This window comes from Trachurus japonicus, chromosome 1 (genome assembly GCF_045865225.1).
Source record: "Trachurus japonicus isolate A0001 chromosome 1, Traja_1.0".
Classification (NCBI taxonomy): domain Eukaryota; kingdom Metazoa; phylum Chordata; class Actinopteri; order Carangiformes; family Carangidae; genus Trachurus; species Trachurus japonicus.
The window spans coordinates 27651771-27674152 of record NC_140907.1 but is presented as its reverse complement, the minus strand read 5'-3'; the positions used below and the strand labels follow the sequence as shown (position 1 = coordinate 27674152).

At 43.2% G+C, this 22382-nt stretch overlaps 1 protein-coding gene across 6 annotated transcripts in view; it reads right to left on the bottom strand.

The window, feature by feature from the left end:
* The window catches only part of LOC146992081 (protein sidekick-1-like), a 296559-nt gene that overhangs the window by 94470 nt on the left and 179707 nt on the right, over nt 1-22382 (bottom strand). For 5 of the 6 annotated variants that reach the window (XM_085783510.1, XM_085783486.1, XM_085783479.1 and 2 more), the window contains 5 exons: nt 20131-20157; nt 9441-9543; nt 6239-6414; nt 3137-3220; nt 1416-1610 (listed from right to left, as the gene is read on the bottom strand). In XM_085783510.1, coding sequence (XP_085639636.1) covers nt 1416-1610; nt 3137-3220; nt 6239-6414; nt 9441-9543; nt 20131-20157 — 585 coding nt within the window. The remainder of the gene's footprint in view (nt 1-1415; nt 1611-3136; nt 3221-6238; nt 6415-9440; nt 9544-20130; nt 20158-22382) is intronic. The other variant, XM_085783495.1, reaches the window with a different exon arrangement.

Here is a 22382-nt window from a genome sequence, read left to right as displayed (position 1 = left end):
AAAACCTGACTGTTCTAGTTTTTAGCTGCAACAAACTCAAATTCACTTTGACACGGCAGCATAACAGGCTGGTGATGATTTAAAATGAAAGCTGATGACTGCTGACACTTTGACATGAAGTAAAAAAACGCAGCAGCAGCATCAGCAGCAAATGTCTGACTGCAGGTTACCTGTGCAGCAGGTAAATTAAAGGGAGGTGGTGAGAACGATAGAGCTGAAACAACTTTGGCGTTTATTCAGTTAGTCAGTCAACACAAAAAAAATCAGCAGCTACTTTGTAATTGAGGCTTATTGAGAAACAACGGTATGTTGTTAAAGAAAAGGGCCAACAACTCCCAGCTTGACAATTCAAAGTTAAAGCAACAATAAACTTTGAGTGTTTCCTCCAATCATTCCTTTATGTTGTTTGACGGGAAGCTGAAAAACTGTGACAGGTTTTTATGACTTTTCTCTGCTTCACATATGATTACCTATAGCAGTGGTTTTCAAAGTGGGGGCCAGGGTCCATCTTCCATCCATCTCCCACCTCCCCATTTACTCAAAACTCCACCTGTCCAGGTTACAGGTGAATACAAACTGCTGGGAACTTTCTGCTAGATGCTTCCTGCCAACTATTACACACTGGACCTTTAATAATTAGGACATTAACAGTCAAAATACACTTATTAAGTGGCTGTAAGTGGCTGAACTTACCCCAGAGCTGCCATATTGACTTTATTAGTCCCCACATCTTAAATGGTGCAGTTTCATGCCATGTTTACTACCTCATGTTGTAGCTCATAGATACCACAACTCATGTATAAAAACAAATGTATAATGATCTCTTTTGGTGTAAACACAATTCTCATGAAAATTATGATCGACTAAAATTACTTTGTAATGATTTGAGTGAAAAACTTAAAATGTCAAACCACTTTCTCATGTGGTTCTTACCTTCACAGACTCCATGAATTGAAATGATGCCTTCCTCCTAAATATCTGGTCACATGCTCAATTTTTTCTTATAATTTCCTGGCAACAAGGGAATGGCTCAACTTATCCCACTCTCCTCTACAGTATAACATATTGAAACCTTATTTGCCATGCTCATATTTCTAATTGCTTGCCAGTCAAAATATCATTCATGACGTCATAAACCGCGTTGACCTGGTGGTTTGTGCCTTTGCTAGGTTTGCTATTTGAGGGGCCTTGGCCTAGAAAAGTTTGGGAACCTCTGAACTAGAGTCTAATCCAAAAAGCAGTAACTGTATGTACAAATTGAAGGAAATGAGACCAGACAAGAGTTCAGAGAAGTGAGACAGAAAGTAAAGGGTGACGATGACAGTGGCATCTAGAGAGGAAGAGCGAGTACAAGCAGTGCTGCTGTATGTAGGTGTGGATGTACAAGACTGCATGTGTGCGTCCAGTTGACTCACTGGAGACGAGGAGCTGTGTGTACGTCTGCATCTCTCCAGCAGCGTTGCGAGCGAAGCACTGGAATATTCCTCCGTCTCCCGGCTGCACCCTGCGCACCGTCAGCCCGGTCGCTGCGATGACCTTGTAGCGGGGGTTGGCCAGTTTGGAGAGAGGCACCGTGTCTTTATACCACTCTATCCTGGGCTGGGGCACGCCTACACATGTACATGCACATGAAAACAAAAAAAACCCCAAATCAAACAAACAAACACGCAGAAGGAGAACATTTTCAATTTCCTTAATAACAAGCCGCTCTGCTGTGACCTCACTGCTGAGCAAATTGCTCCGACTCCCACTAAAAAACAGCCACACACACTCTTTTTTTTTTCTTTTTTTGCACAATGTTTCTTTCTTTCACTGTTATCCACTCTCCGCCTATAAATATGCATGTGGCCCATAATGACTGCTAATAATATATTGATTTGAGGGTGTGGGCGGTGGTGTAAGGGTGGCAGAAGGGGCCGAAAAACATTCTGAATAAAATATGTGGTAAAGAGCAGCAGCAGCAGCAGATACATGGAGGTTCAGCATCCACCTGTCTGACGGACATGCCAGATATGACAGGCAGGGGGCTCATGCAATTACTCCGTCTCCAAACTGTGTGTGTGTGTCTGTGTGTGTGTGTTTGAGGGAGGAAGAGATGAATTCCACACTTTTTCCTCAATCTGTTGGTGTCAAGCTCTCACAGACATGCGTGAAGTATTTTTCACCCCCTCCATGTCTTGCTCACTCTGTCACTCTACACTCTATCTATCTTTGCTCTTTTCCCCTTGTTCTCTCCTCCCCTGCCTCTCCATCCCTCTCTCTTCACACCCTCAGGCCTCTGCTATTTAATTACACTGCCACTGTATCAGATTACTGAGGAGGGACATAAACTTGCTCTGTGCGTGTATGTGTATGTGTGTGTGTGTGAGAGAGAGGGAGAGGAGAGGGGGTTATGTTGCAGTTTTCTTTGTGCTGTGTCCACCTGTGGTCAAATACAGTAAGAGTTTTCATGTAATCCTTTTAAAAACAAGAGTTGTGATTGAACAAGTGCCATTTTCTCAGACCTGGTCTCAGCATGTTGACCTGCGCTCGCTGTGCTAAAAGTACAGGGTCATTGTTCCAGAAGCCTTGAAACTCAGCCCCACATTTAGCGAATGACGGCAGTGTAATGAGATTTGGACAAGAGTCACCTTCACCTTCGCTCACCGAGCAGCAGGAAAGTTGTGCAAAGATCAGGACGACAAAGCGTCTCTGACACTCGTGTTGTCTCTAACCCACCTGGGTGTGAACTTCAGCAGAGAGACTACAGGCTGACGGACCGAGGGACGGCTCTGATTCTCCAGTCAGGTGCGATTGAGCCACAGGAGAGGGAGAGCGTGCAGCGAGACGACGCAGTCGAAGTCTCAAACAACAGAAACACATTTGATGTGTTTGTCTCTCTGGTGGAGCAGGAGTGTGGCTTCACACTGAAGATACTGTACTTGCTTCATGTGCGTCATGATTTATTCACTAAGTCTCTTTCATTGGCACTTTGTTGCACTTTTTTTATTGATGAACCAACTTTTCCGCCTCAACAAAACTGAAGATGCCTTTAAAAACAAGTGGGTAGAGACACCTCTGTGATTTTCTTCAGTCTTACACACACACACACACACACACACACACACACACACACACACACACACACACACTGTACCTGTAGCGAGGCAGGGGATGTCTACATTCCTGTCAAGATCAGCAACGATCTTCCTCTTGGGCTGAGCAGTGAGAGACGGTGGATCTGTAGGAAAAATGTTCAAACACAAAATGTTAAAAAAAACAACAACAACGTGTCATTAGATTAAAGCAGGTGACCAGTTTTATTATTGTGTTTTCTTTGGCTGAATTAAGCTGTAATCAAAACTACAAATTAAGCTTTAAATCATACGACTAATGATTCAGAATAAACACAGGCCACAGATATAGACCAGTCAGCCACAACAACAAAAACAATCACCCGTTTTATTCTCACCTCTGACTGTTGTTTGCATAAAATAACATCTCAAATCAATGACAAACACCGACAGCCCTGCTGTCTGAACTATCAAGACAACATGTTCAAGTCTTTTAGTCTTAAGTAGAGGAGAGACCTGGAGAGGAGCACGTCGACTCTGCAGCATAAAAACGGATCCTCCATTTAGACCTGAGTATTTTAAGTGTCATTGGAAGGCAGGTTTTCTGTCTCGGCGCCCTGTGAAATGACTTCCACACAGTCGCAGAAAAACACATTCTGCTAGTTTCCCAAGGGAAACAATCACCTTTTTAAACTACTCCATTTTGCTGCCAATAACTGTTCCCTCTAAACATCTTCACCGGCGTCGCTCTAAATTCTCACAGAAGCTCAGAGAGAGAGAGAGAGAGAGAGAGAGAGAAAAGAAATCCCTCGATTTGAATGTGAATACGTATATGCCTGTAGTGCTACACGTTTTTATTTATTTATTTATTCTTTAAAAGCCTATACTCCTACATACGCTCCATTTCTTTTAAAAACATTTGTTAATATTTAGTGAGAGATATTGACACAGAAAGTGCCGACGGAGGAAGACAGGCTGGCTAATTCATTCTCTGGAAAAAGTGGCTCCGCACAGTTGTGGCACCTGTTCACTGAGAAATGACTTTGAGGAAAATGAAATGTCCAGCGTATGCATTAATAATGAATGAACGTGCGCTGCTGGTTGTCACAAAAATATAATTCTTATCAAATGAGGCGAAGGTATTTTCATATAAGTTTCACTTCTGTGCTTTTTTCTTTTCTTTTTTTTTATTCTAAGGCTCCATGCACTGTAATAACATACAATAATAATGTGCTGTCATTTTCGTGCAGTTGTACTTTAAAGAAAAAGAGAGATTAAAATCCCTACAGAGTTTTTTTCTCTCTCCATTTCTCTGCCACTTCCTTCGCACAGTGGAGGATAAACTGACATGGTAATAAAAAAAGTTTGATAAAGCAGCGTATGTGTGAAAACGCTACACAATAGACTCCCATGTTGGTTCTACATTTATGCTACTTGTCTACACCCACTTTAAAGTTCTTCACTACTTGCTGGTAACTTTTAAAACCACCCGTGAGTGCATCTCCTATCTTTATTGTGCACAGTGGAATTCCTTTCTTTCTTTCTTTTTTTTGACAAGAGAACGAGGGGAGCGTGCAGCGAGGAGGGGGGAGAGAACAGGAAAACAAGAGATGAATAACAGCCTGGTGGCGTGACAGCGATAACACAGACACGTTAATCCCCCCTTCAGTCAGGTGAGTGCAAGGACCAAAGTCGCAACAAATACAACAAAAAAACCACATTTTTTGGAGTGTTTGGGTGGCTGGATTTAGAGATTTGGGCTTTCGTGGATTCTCTGCTGTCTCTGCCTGCAAAACAAAGACGGAGAACAACAACAGAAATATTGTTGTTTGCTACGTCTGTCTGTACAGCACCAGCATCAGCACCAGCAGCATGCAGCGTCATACATATTCCAATTTGTGGATCGGGGCAGAAAAGAAATGAGATTGAATAATGAATACCTTTGAGGCTGTCTCCTTCTCTCACTCAGACACATACACTATTCTGTTTAGGAATCCCTTTCATTGCATCAAGGTCTGCTGAGCTCACAGCAGAAAGGGGGGATCAGTACCAATGCATTCATCAGCCTCTTCTTCCCTCTGATACATATGAATGCATGCAGACTTTTCCCCCTGCAAGGCCTTAACAGCCCTCTTGGCCTAACGAAGGAAGGACTGAGAGAAGAGGGTACCATCCAAGAAGCTGGTGGTAGTAGAGAAGTAGAAGAGGGTGGTGGATTGGGGGTGTTGGGGTGGGTGGGGGGCATAAACAGAGAGCGAGCGGGGGTACAATTATTCCGGCAGGTCTTTTCTAACTAGTGAGTATTCTGTAGGCGTGGGTAGTTTGCTCTCTGTGTCAGGTGCTCCCTCGCTTCGATAATCACAGCAGATCAAAAAGACGCTGACGAACTGGGTGAGAAAAGTTTCGCTTCATCAATCACACACTCGCCGCCTGCGTTGTGTGTTGTTTTCTATTTACGCAGACACACACACACACACACACACACACACAAACACAAACACACACACACACTTGCGCGCCGGCCGAGGAGGACAGAGGGGAGGGATTGTGACGAGTGCGCTCTTGTTTGAGTGCTTTCAGTGTTCTCTTATTGATTGGCGACTCCAGGGAACAAAACTAATTTAGCTGCTGGGTGAGCGGGCGTGTGTGTCTGTTGTGTAGTGCAGTTTTTGTGATTTCTGTGCGAGCGTGGAGCGCCGTGTACAAACACAAACACGCAAACACACACACACACACACATGCATGCATGCCTTCATGTGTTTGTGATCACACGGGGCGGGTGAGTTTGTTGCGTGCATGAATGTAACAGCTGTTTGGGACTACAATGGACAGTTTATTGGTGGGTGTGCACCAGAGTAGCTGTAGCCCCCGTGGTCGAAAGCAACCGCCGCCGCCGCCGCCGCCGCCTGGGGCTTTTTTTTTTCTCAGTCACGCTCGTTGCAGGAGAGAAAGTTTGAATAAATGGAGGAATAAACAGAATGAACCGACGCCTGCAGCGAAAATAATGTAAAGAAAAGACGAGAGGAAGGTTAAAACAGGAATTAATGGGACACGTTGAGGCCATTAGTCTTGATGGTCAGATACTAGGATAATCATGTTAGGCAGCGTGTGTGTGTGTGTGTGTGTGTGTGTGTGTGTGTTGGAGAGAGAGAGAGAGAGAGAGAGAGAGAGACTTAATCTCTTACCCATTACAGTGAGGTGTGCCCTTGCCTCCACAGGTTTGGCAGTGCTGTTGCTTAGCGACGCTTCACAAACATACAACCCGGTGTCAGAAGAGGTGGGGGCAGGAAAAGAGAGCCGACGCCCACTGGCCAGCCGACGCCCATCGCGTTTCCATGACACCACAAGGCTGTCCATCGGTCTGAAAAGATGGAGAAGATGGAGAAGATGAAGATGAAGGAGCGAGGAGGAGGAGGAGGAGGTTCACAGAAAAAGAAAAGGAGTGACAGACGGCAATTACAACTTATTAAATCCATCAGTTTATGTGTCAATGAGGCAGGAAATGAATGATGACAGTCTGTGTATCAGAGCAGTCAGCTGTACTCAGCATGAAGACGCTCCAGTCAGTTACTCTGGGTGTCGGCAGAGGGAATCAGCTTTCATGGAAAAGAGTTTTTTGTTTTGAGTAAACAACATCAAAACACCATTTTGTAGCGTGTGTGTGTGTGTGTATTTGAGTAAGACAGCATTAATACAACATTCATGAAAGAGCAGCTCAGTTTTTTTGGGGTGTGTTTTTCTTTTACCAGCAACAGTTCAATTCTGACAAGCAAGCTGCATTAAAATTTACATTTTATTTCCCCCAAAAAGTTGCATTTATATTAAAGTGAAAACTGGAACAGCTCATTATGCAACCAGCAGCAGGTGTGTTATGTTAAGGCCAGATTAAAAGTCACAGTTCAGCTGTGAGTTGTTGTGTCTGCAAATGGTAAACTACACAGAAATGAATCAAGATGTAATGATGGAAACACAAATGCTCATTAATAGGACGCTGGGGTTATAATTAATCATCAGGAAAAATGATTGAGGTGGTGTTATGTGTAAAACCAAAGAAACTAAAGAAACTAAACAGATGGAACAACATTAAACAATGACATATCAAAAGACTGTTTTCCAAAATGCATTAGCTGAGACACCATCAGTGATACTGCTTTGATTTATTATTATTATTGCATTCTTTTGATTTCAAAGATGTTCTTTTTTATCATTATTATCATTGTCATTATTATTATTATCACAGCAGCAGCTTTGTTGATTACTTGGGTAAGGAACAAAGGGATGGCATATTCACAGATGTGCAGGAGGTGACGACAAGCTGTTAATTTCACCAGGGTGAGGTGTGGGAGATGATGTTATATATATGATAAAGGAGATCTGGTCACACATTCTCTGCTGCTGCTGCTGTGTGAGTGTAAATCAGGTCAATTCAAAAATATCAAGGGAATAAGAACAAATATGTGCAAGAAGCCAATACATAACTTAAGTTAGATGTATTTGTAACCAAGTCCAACTGTAAACAATACGCTGTCAGACACAAAATCCATCTTGCTTCTCTTTCGTGAGGATACGGCTGAGAGTTTGCTGCTTCCTCTCTCAGACATGCACCTCCAGCTAGGGACAAAGTTGGATGGGGAACTAATTAAATTCACTGCGAGGCTGATATGTCAAAATTTGAATACGCTTACTCAGTCGATCCTGTCCACAACTCAAGAATCAAAAAAATTTTAACTGAGAGACTGAAAAGCTGATTTTACAGCTCTTAATCTTCGGGCCTACTGGCGCCGCTTGATTTCAGCCAGAAATCTGCGGCTAATTATTCCAGGACGGACTCTACCTGGACTGCACCGGTGCATGTGACTGATTAACGGTCAATGGAGCTGGATAGCAGATGCTTTCAGACCTGAGCACCGCCATTGATTTCACTGATCGCACTCTTCTCTCTCTCCCCGAACTGCAACGGTATAGTTTGTCTTTCTCAGATGTTCTCTGGCTACAGAATTATCTCTCTGGAGCGAGTATCTTTCAGTGGCTGCTTCTCTGATATCAGAAATAGTCCCTGTGGAAAGGATTGTTCCTGGCAGAAGAGTCTATGCTGATTTGTCTGCAGTTACAACACCAGTGTAGCAGGATACCGAGAGCAAATAACTTGCCAATAAATGAAAAAAACAACAATCTATTCTGACCACACGTTGCATTATTTGCATGATTGAAATGCATCCTGCTGTTGCAGATATATATATATTTTTTTACACCTCGGTATATTTCATTTTTCTTTTATGAGTAATATTCTTCAGTAATTTCTTTTTCTTATACCTCAAGTGCTATCCAGTGATCAAGTGCTGGTTTTATAAGCGACCTCGGCCCTGACAGAACAAACAGCCTAACCCAGACTGAAGCAGACAAAGAGAAACCAGCACAAACACAAATTCACAGAGAAACTTCACACAGCACGGTGAACAGGACGGAGAGTGGGATACCACTTATTAAGAAGTCCAGACGACTCAGAGCTGTTATCGTCCTGGCTGCCTGTGCTTTTATCTATTCAAACAAACCCAACGTTATCTTGTTTTTTTTGTGTGTGTGTGAATCAATCAATGTTAATGTTACCAGGACATGTCTTTGGAAACATGCAACAAAAGGTAAGAGTATCGATAACTTTCTTCCTGTGCATTAGGGAGCAGAGTGAGTGAGTTCACAGAAAAAAAAAGAAAACATCTGCAGGTCCTGCTCACGGAGCTCTGCTCTGCTAATACTAATACCTCCAACTAATACACAGGAATAAGGCTGAAAATTGGCGGCGGCGCTCCTCTAAAGTCTGTCCACGCTGCATGCGAGGCAAACACACTGAATTGCTTTACATTACAGTAAGCACACAAAAGCCAGAGCTCAGTTACTTTCCGCAGCCTTATGGGAAACAGAGGGAGGTTGGACAGTGTGGATCTGAGGAGATGAGTGGAAACTGATTACAATTGAGTTGCTGGCAATTCTTGAACTGAAACAGAATTTGCTGCTGTGCTGAAAAACATCTGTTGAGTCAGTCAGACTACACTGCACCTCCTGTGTGTGTGTGTATGTGTATGTGGGTGGGTGAGTGCGTGCAAACAGTACTTGGCATGGGGCAGTGTAAATTTGTGGGTGCGTTTAGCTGCTCTGCTGATGTCAGATGGGACTTTCATCCAACTTCTGTTTAAGTTAACTTGGTACTGGTGTGTGTGTGTGTCAGTGTGTGTCAGTGTGTCTTTAAACTATTGCTTTTGGAGGGGGACTTGCTGAGCTATGGGTTTATAAGGGGTCCTCTAATTGCCCAGGAAGAAAACAATGCTGTCGAGCAGGAAAGAAATTGTTCATGTGTATGTGTTTGTGTGCAAGTACATAAAAGAAATTTACCTGGCATTAGCGATGCACTCCAGTATCGCCTCGGTCCCCGCCACCACCGTAGTGTCTCTGGGTCCAATCACAATCGCTGGAGCCACAAGCTCTGACTCAGGATCTGTGACAGAGGGAGAAAATATGAGCAGCAGTTTAGCTCATAAATCACACTCCCGCACACACGGCAGCATAATCACAAGCATGGATCACAATAGTTGCTCACCCACACCGCTATAGTCATTTACACGTGCACCATCCAAGTCTCTTCGGCTCACTATAATAATTTTTCTAACACACACAGCTGGATGCAACATTACAGTGTCTACTGTTTTACACACTGCACATTTAGCTTTATTCTAACCACAATTCAACACAGACGAATGAGACAAATTTCTTGCCGTTCTCTGCAGAGAGCTTGTTTTAATATTAATATTACTGCTGTACTGCCTCTACATGTTGTGGTTAATGCAGGAGACTCGACTGAGGCTGAGATGTGATGCAGATAAACACAGTGAAACAGATGGACCACGCTGTCTGCATCTTCCAGCCACTCTTCTGTCTCTCTATTCAAAGTAGAAGTGCATTAACAAACTATATTTCCCTTTAGTCAATCTCAATCAGCATCAAGTATAAAACTAAATATGAAATCATACAGACACATCACCTCCTGCTTCAAACATAAGGACAAGGACCGCTCTTAAGAGCATGTACCAAACTAGGTCTGGTGTTTATGATTAATATTTTATTGGGATTTTTGAATATCACACATTACAAGTACACATGTGGAAAATGTTGCTTATGAAACAATATTGAGACTTGTATACAGAAAGTAAACAAATAACTATGTTAAACAATGCATGCACTCCAGGAAAAGGAAGAAAACAACAGGTCTGGTGTTTATTAAGGCTTGGATAATATGTTGATTCAACACTTCTGGCACGTCTGAGCTCTGATTTGATACAGTATGTATTGTTATTTTACAATATTGTGAATAAACACTAGACGATGGAAAAACTAGAACTGTTCTAACAATGTAATCTTAATGCCTATTACTGTTGTTCAATAAATGCATTTGAAATTGCACTTGATTTTCAGTGTTGACTCTTTATTTACATCAATGTTAGGGACTACGAGGAGTTTCGGAAAGCTAAGTGTTTTCTCACTACATTTCCCATGAGCCTCCGCACGCATGGTGAAATTCTTGGACCAGCGCAAGACGGACAAAAGTGAAAACATTTGCCAAGAATGTTTTCATTAATCAAGAACGAAAGTCGGAGGTTGGAAGACAATCAGATACCGTCGTAGCTCCGACCTTAAACGATGCCAACAGGCGATCTGGCCACATCTGGGAAACCAGGAAACTAGGCAATGCTGAGCGAGCTGACCACTAAATAATAATATCAAAATAACTATAAAGATAAAACAATATAGGCCTATTTATCGAAAACTGACAAATTAACAAGTGTGGGTAACGTAGATTCATCCACATCAATATGAGACTCTTTTATAACCAAAAGCAAACTCCTCTGGGTCTCTTTAAAGACAGTAATGATCTCCAACACCCAGACAGCAGGTTGGGTTCAGGAGGTCTGTGTCTAACTGGAAACACAAGCTTAACAGTGATTCTGCTTGTGTTTCCAAATAAAGATGGACCTCCTCCTCTATTTCCCTTTTTGACGCTAAAACATAATATAATTTGCCAGTAATCGAGTACTCTTTCATGATGCCCATCCCTCATAACTACTCACTGTAAATCATGAGTCGTATCTCCAAAAGCATAGCACGTCACATGTCAGCATCTCTCAGCTTTATTTTAGTAGCACCACAGCTATAAAACCCCTTCACTCAGTCTTAAAAACATGTTAAAAAAACCAAACAAACAAATCATTAAGACATATATTACTCTTCTGTCTGTCTGCTAGATAAAGTGGGCCGAACTGTTGTACAGTAACTGTTGCCATCCCAGCTGACACTGGGACAGAGGCAGGTCACAGAGTTCACACATGGAGACAAACAGCCATTAAGTCTCACACCTACAGGTGATTTAGAGAGAGACAGACAAACACACACACACACACACACACACACACCATACTTCTCCCTTAAAAACAATATCATTCTTTGCCAGACAAACAAACAACCAACCGATCAGGCAGGGTATAGTAATGTATTGGAAACAGTATAATGGGGTGTGTGTGTGTATGTGTGTGTGTTTGTGAGTTATATTAGGGAGGAGTACAGTGGTGTGTATGTGTATGTGTGTGTGTGTATGTGAAGAATGATTTACGAGCTGAAAGGTGTGTGGGAGATTACGCCGCTATCTGCAATTTTGTGATCGTGTGCTTGAGTGTAAATTACGTGGTGAACGGCCTCTGGTGAGAGAAGGACACACTCGTCGTCGTCGTCGTCGTGCCGTCATCAGGTTGAAATGTTGGCTGAAGTATAAAAACCGTACAAATGTTTCACAGGATCAATGAAGCCTACATGTTATTGTTATAGGTGTGTGTGAGCGTGTGTGTGTGTGTGTGTGTGAACATCAGGGGGTTTCTCATGGCTACACCGTGTAACATGAATATGTAGATTTCCAATAAGGGAGGAGTGGGGAGTACAAATTAACAGGCTAGCTCTGATAGCTGTTGGAGGGGAGAGGGAGGAGGGGAGGGAGGAGGGAGGAGGGGGGAGCAGCTTTGATCTCCCTTTTGAAGGGAAGGAGGAAAAGGTGGTAATTGACTCTGCTCTTTATTCCTTTTCTTTTCCTCTCCCTCTCTCTTTTTTTTAATCGGAGAGAAAGAGACGAAAAGTCGTATCCTAATGCCATGTGGAATATTAGATGCGGGCGCAGGATGACATGCAGATGATAGAGCGCACACGCACACACACAGAGACACACACAGACACACATAGACACACATGGACACACACACACACACACACACACACAGGCCATTCATTGTCTAATTCTTCTGTCATTTCAAACTCCATCTGTTCTGCCGGTACGATCACCTGTAGCTTCACCTGTTTCCAACCTCCATTAGCTCCCTTGTGTAAATACTGTATATGGTTCATCTCCATTCACTCTGCTGGAGTTTCCTTTGTACTTTGTTTGCCTGCTCAGATTTTTTGTATGGTTGTTTTTCTTTTCTTTTTTCTCTCTAAATAAAAGACATTGTACTACTTTTACATCTGACTGCTGAGTTGGGTTCCTTTAGTGGGAATCCACACTAACACACACGTTTAATGTGCATTTACATGGACTTGAGTATCCTGGTTATGAGCAATATCCTGTTTATGATCATATTCTGGATACTGCGTTTACTGTACATGCACACAGAGAAACCTGGTTATTCATATCCCTGTTTATATGATGAATACCAGTACTGTATGTCAGTGTATCTCTTAACTGCATCTTATTAGCACATTAACACAAACTGCAGCAATTTTGAAATCTGTTCTTGCTGGTTTTGGTGCTGATCACGTTACAAATAGGACTCATTCATCTTATATCTACTGTAGCAACAGAAGCAGGGAGCGACAACATGTCCTCACCTCTGACCGCTCTCTGCCTGTCACGGCCGTCACCTCAGGGAGAAGGTGGACGAAAATACACAGCCGTGAATGGTGGTCCAGGATCGTGTTGATGCAGTTTATAGATTTCGAGTGGAGGGAAAACTTTCAGTCGACTGTGTCACATACTGTATGTGACATACGACATGTGTGTGTTTTTTTCATTATAAGAAAAAAGGAAAGTCCACACACCAGCAACAGCTCCAGGGCAATAATTTACTACCACCAAAGGTGAGTAGTTACAAAACCTTTGGTGATAATAAATTATTGCCCTGGAGCTGTTGCTGGTGTGTGGACTTTCCTTTTTTCTTATTATTTACATTTTGTCTGGCTCACATCGCTCAGATTTTGGAATGTGTGTGCTTTTTCTATTGTTTTTCATGTGTTTTTTTCATTGCCTGCACCTACATAGATACAGTAGTCATAGCTATCAGAAACCGAGCTAAGGCGGATACATGCCACAGTATCCCGTTTTCTTTCTGAGTTCTCCGGGTAACAAAACCGGGTTTCTCAAAACCGATGTTTACATGCACAAACACAAAAACCATCATGGTCCATAGTTATGCAAATACACACATGAAGCTGCTTTAATTTCACTTTGCGGAGAGTAACATTTTCCGTGGCGTGTGAAGAGCTAAAGATGGGAGTGGGTGGGAGACAGATAAGAGACAGAGAGGTGAGCGACGGGCAGAGGGAGAAGTAGAGAGAGCAGGAGCGGAGTGTCCATTAGCCATCCACTGTGGGATGCAGAGGTCAGGCAGGGACTAGTAGCCATCAGTGCAGCTTTAATGGCAGCCACCGCCGCAGATAATGAACGGAGGGTGGGGTGGAGGTGGAGGTGGGGGTGTGAACGCAACGTGTTAACTTGGGCCTGTGTGTGTGTCTGAGGGGAGCAGACAGACGGACAGACAGATCAGGACGGGATGAAGAGGGAGAACACGGAGGGAAAGAGAAAAGGGCTCGGAGGATGAAGAGAAAGAGAAAGAGAGTTTATATATATGTGTAGGTGGGAAAAGCGCGAGTGGAGGAGGCTGTGCAGATGGTCTTCTTCCTAGAGTGACAGACACGATGGTAGAAGTGGAGGGGAAAGCAAAATGCCATATGGTCGTGTGATCTGCGCTCTTCTTTTCCTCTCTGTCAGCGTGTCTAACATCCTTTTTCTCTGAGGAAATCTCTATCAATTCATCTCATCTGGATCTCTCCTTCCCTACTGCCTACCCTCCCTCCCTCCCTTACTCCCTATCATCCTCTTATCTCCTCCTTCTTCTTGTTTAAACAGGGATTATTAAATTAATCTTCCTCAACTTAAACAAGGAGAAATATTCAAACTGGCAGGCACCATTATCCTGTGTGTGTGTGTGTGTGTGTGTGTGTGTGTGTGTGTGTGTGTGTGTGTGTGCAAGCTGTGGCAGCTAAAAGGCTCCCTGTAAAGATTTTTTACAAAGATAGTCCAGCAGTTTAATCTTACTCTAGTGGATTCCTCATTTACTAAATGAGAAACACCATGTGGCAAAGAGCGGGAGCGTGGAAGTGATGGAGTGAAGGAGGGCAGAAAAAATTGCAGGGTTGTAGTATAACGAACGAAGCAATATCACAACAACAACAACTTGGGGCTGAAGGCATTCATTAAAGAGAGAGGGATGATTAAAAAAAAGAGAGGAGCTGTTAGAGCAGTTTAAAAATAAATCCAAACTGATGATAATGGAGAAAAAAAAAGAAGAAGCATAAATTCTGAGTTTATGCACGTGTTTGTGTATATATGTGTGTATATCTGTGTGTGTGTGTGTGTGTGTGAGCATTGAGATGTGGATATAATTTAGCACCAAAGAGGCAGTGACGCATTGCAACGTTACAATGCTCTCGTCAGTGCAATCACAGCTGATTGACAGTAAAGTGCTGCTGCTGAGGTGACACAGCTGTGTGAATCTGTGCACTGTATCTGTGTGTGTTTGTATGTCTGTGCATATATGTATGTGTGTGCATGTGAGTCATTCGGAAACAGAAAAATCCCAAATTAAATCAAGAATGGGAACAACGGGGGGGAAAAAAACAAAAAAAAACAGGGTAGGTAAAAGGATTGGTGCAGCTTTAGGGCAGGAAAGAGATAGAGATGGATAAATAGAGCGAGAGAGATAGACAGACAGAGAGAGAGAGAGATGAAAGGCTATTCCATCCACAGATTACAATGTAATCCCTCTTTGAATGGATTCTCTCAGATTACAGCTTGTTCTCCTATTAAATCTGTCAGTCACTCCACACTCCCTTTAGTGTTGGGGAGTAGGCCAGTGTGTGTGTGTGTGTGTGTGTGTGTGTGTGTGTGTGTGTGTGTGTGTGTGTGATCTTTCTATGACTGTAAATCTTTGGAGACAAATCTCTGCAGAGACCTCGAGAGCAGAGGGATTGGCTGAGAGGTGAAGATACACACATCTATCTCTCTTTGCCTGTACATGCACACACACACACACACACACACACACACATATACAGTATATGTCTGCATCCATGTGCGCGTGCACACACACACACACACACACACACACACACACACACACACACACAACTGCTCACAGGGGGAGACTGGTGTTAGCTGACTGTGTATTAATAGAGTTGTCAGATATGTGTCTGCAGGGTTCACAGCCAACTAACACATATCACACTGAGACCATACACACCACGGAGAGCGAGATGGAGTTGGAGAGAGAAAGAGAACGAAAAAAAAAGAAAGAAGGAGAGAGAGAACTCAGGAGAGAAAGTGGCGAAGTGGGAAAAGTGACGGGAAGGGAAGGAAAGGAAAGGGAGGGCAGTGGAAATGAGAGGTTAAGGAAAATGGAGAGCTTTTTCTAAATATTTTAAAGAGTTTTTTTCTGGAGGCGATACAAAAATAAATGGATGGGAGAAGGAAGGTGATCATTTGCTGATCTCTCCGGAGAGAGAGAGTGCTGCATGTGTGTGTGTGTGTGTGCGTGTGTGTGTGTGAGAGAGAGAGAGTGCGGGTGAGTGTTTGTGTGTGTCACTGCACTCATTAATGCTGCATGCTGACAGCTAAGTGTCATCGTCTGACTACACTTCCCTTAGAATGCCAATATAAAGCCACAAGCCAAGGCATGCCACACACACACACACACACACACACACACACACACACACACACACACACACACACACACACACACACACACACACACACACACACACACATATATACATGCACACACACACACACCACACCAAGAGCGGAAGATCCAAGCCCCAAGGGGCGACAGACACAGACAATGGGAAGCAGAGAGAGGACCGAGAGAGAGATGCCCGATGTTAAATATTCATCTCTTCCTTCATCTGCCAAACCTTCTATCTATCTCTGTCACTGCACCACCACGCAAGTGATGGAGGGAGAAGATGGTGAAGAAGGAGAGGAAGAAGGAGTAGAGGGAGAAGTTGCACAACACATGTAGCGGTAATGGAGAGGCAGAGCAGCACCGAAGCTCTGGGGAGTTGCTCAATGATTATTTGATTAATTTTGAGTATTATATTAGTTGCGGTTTTTTGGCTGCTTGACAAAACCCACACTGACATAATGAGGTAACATTTCATCATCACCGTACTGAAATATGGGCGTGTGCAGTCGCTTCCTGCCTGCAACATCTTTTTGGTCGAGTGGGGGGGCGGGAAATTAAGATAAAACACTTTCCCCCCGTATTTATTCTGGAAAATCAAAAAAAATGAAGCAATCGCACATTCGCACATGGTCCCGGCTCTAAAAAAAAAAAAAAGATTTGGTCTCCAGCATCTGGAGCTGTATGCATCTGCTCTCCATTGAACTCACACACCTCCAGCTGCTGCAGAGATGGTGACACGTGGCGAGCAAGCGACGGGGGGTTGTGGTGTAGTGTGGTGGGGTGGGGTGTAGTGTGGTGGGGTGGGGTGGTGTGGGGGTTGGAGGCGCTGCTTTCGCCAGCGGGCGGCCACGAGATCATGAATTTGATAGAGATACTCAGTTTAAGGCGCCTGCACTTGAGCGTGGCAGCGGTAAATTTCGATGTTTGCACACTAAATGACATCACCGCCAGCAGCGGCGGCTTGCAGACACACATGAATCATGTTATCAGGAGGCTAAAGCATCAAGTCACGCTTTCACATACAATTTCATACGTTTTATTCTCATTTGGGTGCATCACTTTAAAGCTACTGCTACTCCGTTTCATGTTACCTGCATTTCAGTCCAAATCTTGGTTAATATTAGATAGATAGATAGATAGATAGATAGATAGATAGATAGATAGATAGATAGATAGATAGATAGATAGATAGATAGATAGATAGATAGATAGATAGATAGATAGATAGATAGATAGATAGATAGATAGATGTCCCAGCTCTCGTCTCTGCGCACCACGACACAAACTACTCAAATATACACGTTGTAACATCGTATATGATATAACGTTATCTACGGCTCTGTTGATTGATTTCTCGTTGAAAATAAGTGCACATGGCCCAGAGGAGGGTTAGCAAAACAGCAGAAAAGTGACTGCACTTACATAGTTCCCCTTTAAAAAGAGGACTAAAACAAAAGCCATGAAGAAAAACACATTGAAAACCAACAGGGCAGACAACACATTGTCTACCAGCTATGATTTCAAGAAATGAGAATAACTATCATCAGTGGAAACACACACTGGTCTGTACAGTAAATGCTCCTACACCTGTGATAATCCTAAAAATCCTTCATTATGTGCACTCGCTGCACTGCAAAGTCATTTCCCAGTACAACAGCACTGACAACAGAGACTGACAGTCCCAGAACAAATGTAACTGGTGTGAAGTGTAGAGTCGAGTGCAGGTTTTTTTTTCTAAACGCTCTCTGACTCGATGACTGCAGGAGGTCTCCGGCGGCCTGCGGAGCCCGGGGGGGAATCGGTCCTCCCTCTTCCCTTCAAGTTGAACATTGTATCTGTCGCACCTGGCTGCTGTCAGTATCCCCCCGTCACACAATGTCACCTTTGATTGGATCCAAGTTTAAATAAATATTCTTCCCTTTTATTTCCCCTAATGTCTCAGAGTGGAGGTGGAGACGACTGAAACCAGGACACAGTGAACCATGAATCTGAGGGAGGTTTCGCTGGTTCCCCGTGTTTCTGGCATCCTCGCTCTGCAGCAGCGGCGGCGGGAGCAAAAAGAGGGAGGGACTGTGACACATGAGAGTGTTTCAGACAAGCTCAGGTAATAGACACACTCAGGTGAGTCTGCCGTCAGTCAGTTAGCACGTCTGATGTAGCAGGCAGACGAAATGTAGCGCAAATGGAGTGAAGCCTGTGAGTTTGCTCAGGGAGTCGACTAAAGCTCACTCCTCTCACTGCAACACAGATCCCACGCAGCCGATTCATTACGGAGGTGTGCTTAAGCCCCTCGCTGCTGCTGCCATGCTCGCTCTCTCTGCGGCACACCTGAGAGCTGTGCTGTCACCTGCTGCCACTGCTGCTCTGCGCTGCATGTAGCTTTTCTAAAAAAAAATAAAAAAAAGCCCATCTCCACTCTGGTATCATCATCATCCCCGTCCTCTGAGTCAAAGGTAGCGAGTTAATATCATCACTCCCCTCTCCCTGCTGTGCAGAGCTAAGTGTTTCATTGTAGGGGGAGTGATGAGGTCAGAGCTTAGACGCCACATATCAACACAGACTTATTAATTAGTTACACATGAATTTGCTGACTCAACGTGAATTTCATTTTGCAGAGTAAAGAGTAACAGCATGGAACGGGATAAGTGAAGAAGTAAAACAACGTCCAAACATAAAACAGTTCAAAGTAAGTGTGAAAAGACAGGGTGCTGTTATTGTTACTGACTTCTTAATCTATTATGGCTTCTCATTTTTTGTTCTTTTATGTCTCATTGTGACTACATGTGTGTATGTGTATATAGGCTGCCTGTGCAAAAAAAAAGTCACACTCTAACATTTCGTTGGACCGCCTTAAGCTTTGATTACAGCACGCATTTGCTGTGGCATCGTTTCAATAAGCTTCTGCAATGTCACAACATTTATGTCCGTCCAGAGTTGCGTTAATTCTTCAAAGATTCTCAGTGGGGTGAAGGTCTGGACCACATTTCTTCCTTAGATGATGGTTCCCTACTATCCTTCCAGTTTTTAATAATGTGTTTAACAGTTCTTAACCCAATTTTAGTAGTGTCAGCAATCTCCTTAGATGTTTTATTTGCTTGATGCCAATAATTTGACTGAGATTAACATCTTTTCCCCAATCACAAGATGTCTCTTCTAAGAAATGAGACTGCATCAGTCATAAGTTGAAGCATAGCTGAAATATAATCATCCATACAGTAATACTATATTATTACTTACTATACCTATTAGCTTTGTTAAATCCAAGTGGTGACTTTTCATTCAAATTAAACAAGTCCAATATAGTCCTTTGTCACTGTTAGAGGGGGGGAAATATATTTATCAACTACTTCCAAACAGAGATTAAAAAACTGCTTTAAATCTTGGTTCTGATTTGTGTTCGCAAAACCGTTCGCGATGATGCGAGCCATGCAGGTACAGTACGGGCAGACGCAAAAAGCTAATGCACCAAAACAGCGAAAAGGGAATAAGTGAAGGTGATAAGTGGCTTTTCATAGTTTTTCATAAAGTGCGAAGGCGTCTTACACAAGAGCATCTCATCTGTCATGCGTGACAATGTTGTCGTGTGAGCTAAAGATACATCCTGTGACAAATCACCGCGCTTCAGCCGGCAGAGACACACACATGGATCACACAGCAATAAGGGACCCACCGCTGCTGCTGCTGCAGACTCTCACATTACTTACTCTATATAGGCCTCGGTCATACGGTAGTTTGGCCTTGAAGTCAAAGTAAGTGACCAACTGCACGTTTTTTTTTCTTCCACCGGCCATCATGTGGCACAAGCACTCGTGAAAAACATCTTTTACAGCGTGTACCCACCGCCGCTGCCAATGTGACCTTCAGGGGAAAAAGCCTTTAGCTAAGCGGCCCCTTAGCTACCGACCTTCTGGTGGGAGCGAAGGGTCACAGCAATATTTGTCTCTGGATAGAGGGAAGCAGCAGCCAGAGAGAGAGAGCGAGAGAGAGAGAGCAGGGAAAGATAATGTAAATGTAAATGGGTTCTTTACCTGTTGACCCACGGTTCTTCTTGCCAACTGTCCATCAGCCAGAGAGAATGAGATGAAAAGAAGCGGGACAAAAAGGGTGAGATAGGAAGTGGGGTAGGAAAAGGGAGGGGGGAAACAGAGAGAGATATAATTTAGATTTCAAGTGTTTTTTTTACAGGGTGCAGCAAAAAAGACACATTCAGCAAACACACATATACTATGTCTATATATAAGAAGAAAAAAGCCAAAAGATATAGAATAGAATACAGGCTTCTACAAATCAGCTGCTGTGAGTTGAGGAGGCAAAGGAAGAAGAAGAAGAGACTCCTTCTCGGAGAAGACAAAAAAAAAACCAAATAGACAAAAAGAGACAGAGAAATGGATGAGAGGGAGGAAGAGAGAACGCCATGTTATCATGGAGTCCAGAGGAAGAGGAGCTGTTTGCAGCCCATCCATCAACTGCAAGCTACCAAATTTTGTTTCTCTCATTCACTCTTTTCTTCTCCCCCCCTCTCCTCCTCCTCCTCCTCCTCCCACCTCTCCCAAACCCCCCGCTGCCTCTCTGACTGTATTTGTCATACATCTGGTGGTGGCGAAAGCTGTAGGCTGTGAGAAAATGATGGCATTGACATTCTACTGGCAGAAAATCTACATTCACTATTCATCTATCAATATACTACCCCCTTCACGCTCCCATTCAGCCACTAAGCCACTCACTCAACACTTGAATATGTGTTTGTGTGTATGTGTTTCAATCTGAGAGAGAGAGAGAGAGAGAGAGTAGGAGAGAGTGAGTGTGTGTGTGTGTGTGTGTGTGCGTGTGTGTTGAAAAACGTGTCTCAGGGCCTTAATTTAGATTCTGACGCAGCACATCGGCATCAGCGAAAAGTCCACTCAGTCTATGTGACAGACACACACACACAGACACACACACACTGTATGGGGCAAGTGATCAAGAATGAGCAAGTCATCTGATGAGGAAGAAAAACAAAAGCAGAGAGAAGAGAAAGAAGGAGAGAGGGAGGGAGGGAGGGAGGGAGGGAGGGAGGGAGCGCTGAGGTTTTCATCATATCTCCTGGAAATAAAGATGAATCTGTTGTGGAGTAGTTCTGGGTATGAAACCTCAGGACTTTGGTATCCATCAAGTACATGGAGTATAGAAAACTAAAGTACAGAGCTGGCATCAAGTATTTGATCCAAATATGTAGTCTTGTTAACTCACTATTTGATTTTAATAGTGCTGCTTGTGTTAAGGCAAACATATGGAAGAAATCATACTAGGAGGGATTTTTAATAATTTACCCAACACTTGATACATGATACAAAGACAAGTACAGTAAGAAACTAAATATTTAGAGTTTCAAAAACAACACAGTTCAACAAATCCTGATAATAATGATCATTAAGTGGAACTGACAAGTCAGATAATGTCCTAGATCAGGGGCGTCAAACGTGCCGCCCGCCAGAGGCTCCAATCTGGCCCGTGGGATACATTTGCCAAGTGTGAAAATTACAAAGACTGAAGAGGCATAATATTGTTGAAATTGCATGTATTTTTCCCAAGAAATTCTAGGTTGTTAAAAATGTATTGTAAAAGAGGAACTATACAGGATTTGAAGCTTAACTATGCTACATTTTTACTTTAATTAAACAGATTTGGAGCAATTGTGATGGTTTAATAAATGGCTTAACTTGTTAGGAAGGAGAACGGAGACTCTCTGCCTTCAATGCACGTGTCACTTATTGCGTCACTGGGCTGAAAACCAACCTTGCAAATACACGTCATAACATCATATATGATATATAACGTTATGTACTGCTCTATTGATTGATTTCTCGCCAGCTTCGTTGTAAACAAATGCACATGGCCCAGAGGAGGGTTAGCAAAACAGCAGAAAAGTGACCGGACTTGCATGGTTCCTCTTTAACTGTTAACATCTTATACTTGTACTTCTTTGCACTAAAACAAAGGGAAAAAATTAGAGCTCCCCTGTTATTTACAGGTTATTGTGCTATTATTTGAATCGTCCGGCCCACTTCAGATCGAATTGCACTGTATGTGGCCCCTGAACTAAAATAAATGAGTTTAACACCCCTGTCCTAGATTGACTGCAGCACTTTTCTAATAGACAACGTGAGGTGTGTGTGGGTATGGTAAAGCTGATAAAAACCAGGACTAAGTGAATTTACACACATACACGTACTGAGCAGCAAAATACAGATGTGACAAATGAAGCCAACACGGAGGCGTCAAACCCTGCAGTTCCTCCGAC